The sequence below is a fragment of the Papaver somniferum genome, chromosome 3 (assembly GCF_003573695.1).
Source record: "Papaver somniferum cultivar HN1 chromosome 3, ASM357369v1, whole genome shotgun sequence".
Taxonomy (NCBI): domain Eukaryota; kingdom Viridiplantae; phylum Streptophyta; class Magnoliopsida; order Ranunculales; family Papaveraceae; genus Papaver; species Papaver somniferum.
Genome location: NC_039360.1, coordinates 128532478 through 128541003, shown reverse-complemented (window position 1 = coordinate 128541003; position 8526 = coordinate 128532478). Strand labels below are relative to the sequence as shown.

General features: G+C 37.9%; 1 protein-coding gene across 1 annotated transcript; it reads left to right on the top strand.

The window, feature by feature from the left end:
• The first annotated feature begins 6482 nt into the window (after positions 1 to 6482).
• LOC113361620 lies at positions 6483 to 8283 on the top strand. The gene is made up of 2 exons (XM_026604807.1): positions 6483 to 7228; positions 7334 to 8283. The coding sequence occupies exons 1-2, from the start codon at positions 6571 to 6573 to the stop codon at positions 8104 to 8106; spliced, it is 1431 nt and encodes a 476-aa protein (XP_026460592.1). The 5' UTR covers positions 6483 to 6570; the 3' UTR covers positions 8107 to 8283.
• The last annotated feature ends 243 nt before the right edge of the window (positions 8284 to 8526 follow it).

The window sequence follows — 8526 nt, the reverse complement described above, 5'->3', positions numbered from 1 at the left end:
TTTTGTGAATATGTAAATATCTACTAATTAGTTGGAATCCTATTAACATGGCAATTAAACTTCTTGTACCTAAATTTTTATACCATTTAGCTGAATTTGAAGCTTCAGAAGAATCAGAATGATCAATGATGCATCTTGGCCCAAGCTATGGCAACGCAGCTAAGGGTGCACACGGTACGGTTCTAGCCGAGGCCGAGTACCTGTACCTCTGTAGTCTCGGTTCTTAGTTTTTGGACCAGTACCTGTACCTCTGTCCTCGGTTCCGGTACCATTCGGGACAAGTACGGTACCAGGCACGGTTCCGGTACCATTCGGGACAAATACGGTACCAGCCACGGTTCCGGTACCAGTCGGTACTTTCTGTCAGAATTCCAGACAGATTTTCCTGCCAGTTTTCCAGACAAATTTTGGTCTGTTAAGCAGCTTAAGTACCTGTTTTACTGAGCAACAATATATTAAGCAATATCTCAAAGCAAAATAAGTAACAACTAACAAGTAACAATAATACTAGCAAAGCAAAGTACCAAAGTCTTGAAAATCTGAAACAATAACAAGTAGCAAAGCTGCAGTACACTACAGGCAGCAGAAGCACACAGAGACACACACACAATAGTCTTAACTCTTAATTGTTACTGTCTTAGCAACTAATAGCTGCAGTACTACACACTACACTGAAGAAAAGAATAATTGAAGTGATAGCAGTGGTGGTGAAGTGGTTGTGGAGATCTATTCCATGGCAGCAGTGGTGGTGGCATTATTGTTGATAGGACCCAGTAACTCTGCAAAAAAAAAGTAATAACAAGTTAGCCAGTTAGTAACTATTACTAAAAAAAAGTAACTAGGAAAAAGATTGGAATGAATAGAATATGTTACCTTCTTCAACTTCAGCATTGTCATCTGGTATATAGTCACATAGAAGATCAAGTTGTATTGGCTTCCTTAGCCAGCTTTGTGTGCAAAGCAATGCCTCAACTGTCTTTGTAGGTAAAGAGCTTCTACAAGGACTTAACACTCACTTTCCTGTGCTAAAAGAAGATTCAGAGGCAACAGAAGACACGGGAATGGCTAGTATGTCCTTAGTCATATGTGCAAGTATCTTATACTTGTTACTGTTGGTCTTCCACCAACCCAATAAGTCAAACTCCTCATCACCATCTTCTCCTTCACCTTCTTCAAACTTGTCTATGAAATATCTATCCAACTCTGTTTTGCCCACATCATCATTTGGGTTGCTCTTATGCCTCTTACTCCTTGACATCAACTCTTTCATACGACTTGTCCCTGCCCTGATTTACTTAACCCTGATTTGGCGCGTCCCTGCATAGAAGTACTTGACTCCTCCTCATGAACTGAACACACTCCTCATAAAAATATCAACCTTTGAAGACTTCTTCCCATACAAACACTCAAGAGCAAATTCCAGTCCTTTTTCTTTCTCTCTAGGATCCAACAACATGGAAAAAAAAGTTGTAGAGTTCATCTTTGCATAATCACCCCAATATTTGTTATACTTCTTAAACATTTTGGTAGCCATAGTTGCAATCAAAGGATCTTCATCTACATTATCTTTAAACTCAACTAGTTGTTCATAAATGAGAACTAATTGCCATAAGAAAGTATGTGTTGTTACCTTAGTTGAGGCTGAAAATGCACCAGTGGCATCAAAGAATACGTTCAAACATTTCACAAGGCCTCTGGCAAAGATCCATTCCTCTTGACATGGAGCAGGTTTCTTCACTATTGCCTTCTTCTTCTTCTTTCATGCCTTCTTCTTGCCTTTCACATCAAGTTCTTCTTCTTCTTCTAAAAATCGCTTCTTCTTCACCAACATTAACATCAATATCAAAATCATTAGCATTAGGTAAATCTTTCTCACTGTCTTTTAGGAAATAAAACAACTTTTGATATTCCCTATCATACCTTTCTGACCTAGTGAAAGCTCTTCCATACACTTCTGCATCCTCTAGCATCAAGAATGTGTTGTTCCATCTAGTCTTAACATCTAATATCAGTGTTATCTTATACTCCATTCCAACTAAATTTGCACACTGCCTAAGCTTTGCCAACCTAGCTGAAGAACCCTTTATATACTTGACAACTGACCTGATTCTTGCAATTGATTTGTCGTAGACCCTTACAGCATCTTTTACAACAAGTGCAAGTACATGAGCTGCACACCTTACCTGAAAAGATGTAGATTCATACAAGTATTAGATTTTTGTTCAAAATAATAACTAATAAACACAATTCTAAGTTCTAACTAGAAAATAAAAATAAATAAATCATATACTTACATGCAAGTACTTAGCTCTCTCTTTTTCCCTTGTCATTGAAACAATACTAAGTTGTCAAATAATCCATTGCAATCTTGTTGGCACTAGCATTATCCAAAGCGACAGAAAAAACACCTTTAAGCCCCCAATCTGACAAGCACTTCTCAAACATCTCTCCAATATCATTTCCTTTGTGACCACTAACCTCAGAAAACATAAGAATTCTCTTTTCTAACTTCCAATGCTGATCAAAAAAATGAACCGTTATACAGATGTAGTTGAAATTATTTGGTGAATTCCATGTGTCTGTTGTCAAACTAATCCTCTGCTTGCTTGACTTGAAGTAATTTTTCAACTTATCTTTCTCATCTACACACATTTCTAATAAAGATTTGTAAACAGTCATTCCACTTGGTATAACAAATCTATGCTCTAAGACATGCATCAATATCCTAAACCCTTCACCCTCAACTGCTTAAAAGGACATCTCATCAATTATAATAAACTCAACAACTGCCCTTTTACATTTTTCTTGACTGAAAGTAGAGACTAACTGACCATCCTGCTCACCTAGTGTTGAAGGTTTTAATGTCAGATTTTGTTGTCCTTTTACCTTTAGCTTGTTAGGATTCTTCTTGCATCTGTTAAAGTTCTTCCACATTCCACTTGTACCATTCCTTCCGGTATGAGCCTTTATTGTCTTGTTGCAGTAGTTACAATCATCTTCTTGAACATTTTTCCTAGTGGAATGTTTCTAAATATCAGAAGTTGTCTTTCCACCCATTTGAGTAGAAGTAGCTTCTACATCTGTTGTTGTTGTCTCTGGCTCTGCTGCTCCATCTGTTGGTTGGATAGAGGATCCAACAACTGTATCTGTAGCAGGTGTAGGTGTAGCAGCTGAAGAAGGTGTAGGAGTAGTTGTTGCATAAGCTTGACTTGATGAATCCATGATTGATCACTGAGAAATCACAAATATACATAAACATAAATACATAACACACTTATGAACTGGAAAAAAAAGAAAGTAGTTGAAGACTGAAGTACATTGTACATATACACAAACACAATGCACTAAGCCACTAATCAAATATTAAAAGTTAAAACCACCAATACCACAAAGAATACCACAAATAAAATAAGAACTGAAAATAAAAGTGAATTTCATACATATAAAGTTAAATACTACAAATTGTTCATAAAGATTAAACACATAAACCATCAAAGTTCAAAGTAAATACTAAACAGTGCAATACACATTACACTGCAGTACACATTACACATAAACCACTAAGCCTAAGTTCTAAGCATTACGTTAGCTCTGATAGGATTAGGAATGTTGGTGCATCTCTTTAAGTGCTTCCACAATGCAGATGTTCCATTTTTGCAGTTGTGAGCCCTAAATGTCTTTCCACAGTAATGACAAGTGGCTTTTGCAACATTTATCCTAGTGAAATGGCGCCATATAATGTTCTGAATCCTAGCTAGACTTGATGCATCCATGATTGATCACTTACAAACAATATATACCCAAACAGACATGATTTGAATTCACAAGCCACAACAACAACAACATGAAAGGACTAAGTAACATAACATAGGCAGACTCTAATTATAAGCATCAATGGTAATGTGTGCATAGTTGGACATAATATAACATGCCATACTACTTTCTTTGCGCAGAAACTAATGCTCATAAAGGAACCTCAGTATCTCACTCCATTAGCTTGGTTCAGAAATTAAAACTCAAGAAACAAATGAAATTAAAAGCATTCATAAAGTTGGGAATTCTTCATAGTAGTTAAAACTTGTGACCAATTACAATCATTTATCAGAAATGAGAGCAGAGTTACAAACTTGCAACATTAGACAGATTTTGCGCCAATGACAAACAAGGTACTAAATTGATTTATCATTATATCCAAAAATCATTTCATTCTGGAGATTTGAACGAAACCCAAAAATCGTAGAACTATCACTAATGATATACATTCATAGTTCATACAACTAATAAGAAGTAGCTTGAACTGATTACAAGCCTTCATGAATCATGAGGGAAAAAAACAAGAAAAATCTTAATTGCTGAAATCACAAAAGTTACAGATCAATTAGAGGCAGAGCAATCAATTTCAATATTCTCAAAATCAATAACAAATTCAATTGAAGAAGGTAAGATTTTTCATTTATTTTCCAATAACATACATATCTAGATTGCATACTACCAAATCAAGCTCAAATTAAAAAAATCAAAGAACCCAGTAATCCAAATCAAATGAGTAAACAATAAACACAATAAGGAATCAGTAAAATTGGAGAAGAAAAAAAGCAAAAAAAATTACAAGGGAAATTTCTTCTTCTTCAGGTTTGCTGCTTCTGCTAAAAGACATGAGAGGTGGTGCAACTAGTGGTGTAACTGGTGTTCGTGGAGTTGAAGTCTTGAAGAGAGGAAAACTCTTCTCTATAACTGGTGTTCGTGTTCCTACTCAGAGAGAGATAGGAGCTGCAAACAAGAAGGAGAAAAATGAAAATGAGAAACCCTACCTAATTTTTCTATATATACATACCACCATCAGATATTCAGACTAAATCCCTAAATCTAATGTTCATTATTACTCGGTACAAACGAGACGGGACGGTACGGGACATGAATAGGGTCGTGTACCTGTACCCCCTAGAGGACGGTTCTCAGTTTTAGAACCGGTACCTGTACCCCCTTCCTCGGTTCGGTACAAAACCAGGTATGGTTCCACCTGTTCCGGCACGGTCCGGTTTTTCGGCTCGGTTCCTGTGCACCCTTAAACGCAGCTTATTATCTTTGGTATTGTAGCTTATTATTCCTGCATAGAAGGGATTGTCCGTATCGTATGATGTGTCCCTATAGTCATTGAAAGAAGTAGCCAGTTGAAAATGATACAAACTTTTTAAGCTCAACTCCTAAACCGTAGAAATGGTCGGATGGGTTCATTCACTCAAGAGTTTTAAAAATTAAGAGCATGTTTGTTTTTTGCTGACTCGGGGTCTGGATCTGACTCGGCCCGAGTAAGATGTCAGACCATTTGTTTTCTTTTCCGAGTCATATCTGACTCGCGATCTGAGTCAGATCTAACCCCTGATTCGGATCTGTTTAAATCAGGTAATAAAATATCCCTGACTCATAAGAACAAACCACCGACTCATGTTTTGAGTCAGATGAGTTAGATCTGACTCAAAAAATAAATATATTAAGTCAGATCCAGATGAGTGAGGTGGTTTCAATCAGATCCAGGCGAGTCTGATCCAGACGAGTCAGGAAAAAAACAAACATGATTTACAAGAATTTTAACACAATCCAGTAGACTTAAAATGGTGAAGTGCCTTGCTTGCATGCACAAGTGATTGTTTGTTAGCGGGCGCATCTAATGTTTACGCGAATACAGTGAAGTTAACAGCCATGGATGGAGTCTGTTTTACCAAATTAATGCATGTGCGAACATAGGAATATTCTCTGAGTTATTAATTTTATACACCCAAAATGTTTCATTTTACGATTTTGTCACATGCATGCGAGATGCGACTTTGTTCAAGTGGAGAAACATATAGGAATCATCCCTTACAAAAATACAACTTGTTTGAGTCAACTCAAAAGTCAAGAGATCCCTTGCTACAATTAGCAATCACTTGGCATGGCTTCATTCGGAATTTTTCGCTGTTAGAAGTAAAGTCCAGCTAGAGTATTAAAAAATACTTCTTCCTCTTCCTTCAACTAATAGACATCTTTGGTAGTACGGGATGAATGAACAGCACACAGGCTCACAAGTTTTATCTTAATACCTTAGTTATGTACAAAACATTCCATGTAGTTTGCATAATATAGTTTGGTGCAACTTTTTGTTTGCTTGTTTGTTTGTTTGTTAATCTTCATAAAACTCTTCTAAGATGCAATAATTTTCTTATAATATCCTTTTGAGTAACCTTAATACTACTGTATTTCTTATGCTCGAGTTAACCGGGAGTTAACGTGAACACCAAGTCAGTAACAGTAAGGGTTTACTTTGTGATATAGGAGTATATACTATTTTTGAAGTACCAAGCCCATGTGACCAAGTGCACCGTAAAATGTTAAACAGTTAAAGGGCATGCTTACTATATTCGAATCCCTGCCAAGAACAAGGAACTCATTTCATTATAAATAGAGGTATGGTGTTACAGAAAAATCATCAATCCACTCACTCACAGCATCAAAACTAATTAGCCCTTGAACAAGGGATAGTTAGTGACCAGAGAGTAATCAAGGTAGAGATAACTGCGAGGAATCATCACCATGGCTCGTGCAATGATGCATCTTTGTATTGCATCTCTTATGATGTTGTTGGCGATGGGGTTGATGGCAGAGGCAGCTAGATATCCACCAGGACTCGACAATCCTAGCCAAGCTACTTGTAAGAACAAGAACTACAAGACATGCTACAACTTACCTCATGTTTGCCCTAAGTTTTGTGGTGACCAGGGTTGTCATGTCAATTGTGTTTCATGCAAACCTGTGTGTGGTCCTGATGATGGATCATCTTCTAGTCCTCCAGAAGAAGGCACTCCTCCAGTTTATCCAACACCACCGACGCCAAAACCTTCACCACCTACCGAGCCAACCCCTTCACCACCTACAGAGCCAACTCCACCTCCAGTTTATCCATCACCCCCTACTGAGCCAACTCCTTCACCTCCAGTTTATCCATCACCCCCTACCGAGCCAACTCCTTCACCTCCAGTTTATCCATCACCCCCTACTGAGCCAACTCCTTCACCCCCTACCCCAACAACTCCATCCACTCCGCCTAGTTCCGAGGTTTTAGCAAAGAGACGGTCTAGGTGCAGATCTAAAAACCCCAAATACAGCAAGTGCTACAATGTTGAGCATGTTTGTCCTGCTGCGTGCCCTAATGGATGTGTGGTCGACTGTGTAACCTGCAAACCCATGTGCAGTAAGTATATTACTTCCATAACCAAATTTCTTTATCAGTTATTTGCTTCCATTTAGATTATTAAGTTACCAGCTCACTGATGATGATTATACTTAATGTGCACAGACTGTGATCAACCCGGAGCCGTTTGCCAAGATCCACGATTTGTAGGTGGTGATGGTATCACCTTTTACTTCCATGGAAAACAAAACCGCAACTTTTGCCTTCTTTCAGACTCCAACCTCCACATAAATGCGCACTTCATTGGTAAAAGAAACCAAAATCTGAAAAGAGACTTCACTTGGGTTCAATCTATTGGTATTCTCTTTGGTGATCACCAAATCTATGTTGGCGCTCGGAAGACAGCCAGTTGGGATGATTCTGTCGACCGTCTAGGACTCACTTTCGATGGACAACCCATATACTTGCCTGAATCCGAAGGAGCCACATGGCAATCTGAAGTCACTCCGGGTGTCACCATTACTAGGTCAAGTATGACTAACAAAGTCATTGTTGAAGTAGAAGGAAACTTCAAGATCACTGCTAATGTTGTGCCCATCACGGAAGAAGAATCTAAGGTCCACAACTACAGAATAACTAAAGATGACTGTTTTGCTCATCTCGACCTTGGTTTCAAGTTCTACTCACTGGGTGAAAATGTAAATGGTGTCTTAGGACAGACTTATGCTAACAATTACGTGAGTAAAATGAACATGGGTGCATCTATGTCCGTCATGGGTGGAGACGATAAGTTTATCACATCAAGTGTATTTGCAAAGGACTGTGCTGTTGCTAGATTTACCGGCTCTGCTATCTCTAGCAGCAGATCTTCTTCAGAGTATGCTAGCCTAAGTTGTGGCAGTGGAATTGATGGACGTGGTGTTATTTGCAAGAAATAGATACTATGATCTGCTAGTTGACGAATGAAGATCGTTTTAACTTGTTTGAATAAGACTTTACAAGCTAAATGTAATTGATGTATGTTTTTTCTTTCTGTATTTTCTTTCCTATGTTTTTTCTTTCTGTCGGGAAAAAAAAGGTTTTCAAAATGAATAAAAGATGTGGGTTTTCAAAATAATTCGGAGGGTTTTGCCTTCCTACCATTCAACGTGTCACAGGATTCTCTCTTTATTCCTACCTGGACACATGTGTGACCCATAAAAAGCTATTTATTATTGAGAGCAACTTCATAAAACCCTTTCTTATGAGGCAGAGTCTAGACTTTTGATCACTCTGAACCCGAATTTCTTTCGATAAGGGATGGTTATTTCTCTCTCAACTTTTAAGGATGAAATTGTGTTCATTTATGTGTCTAACTT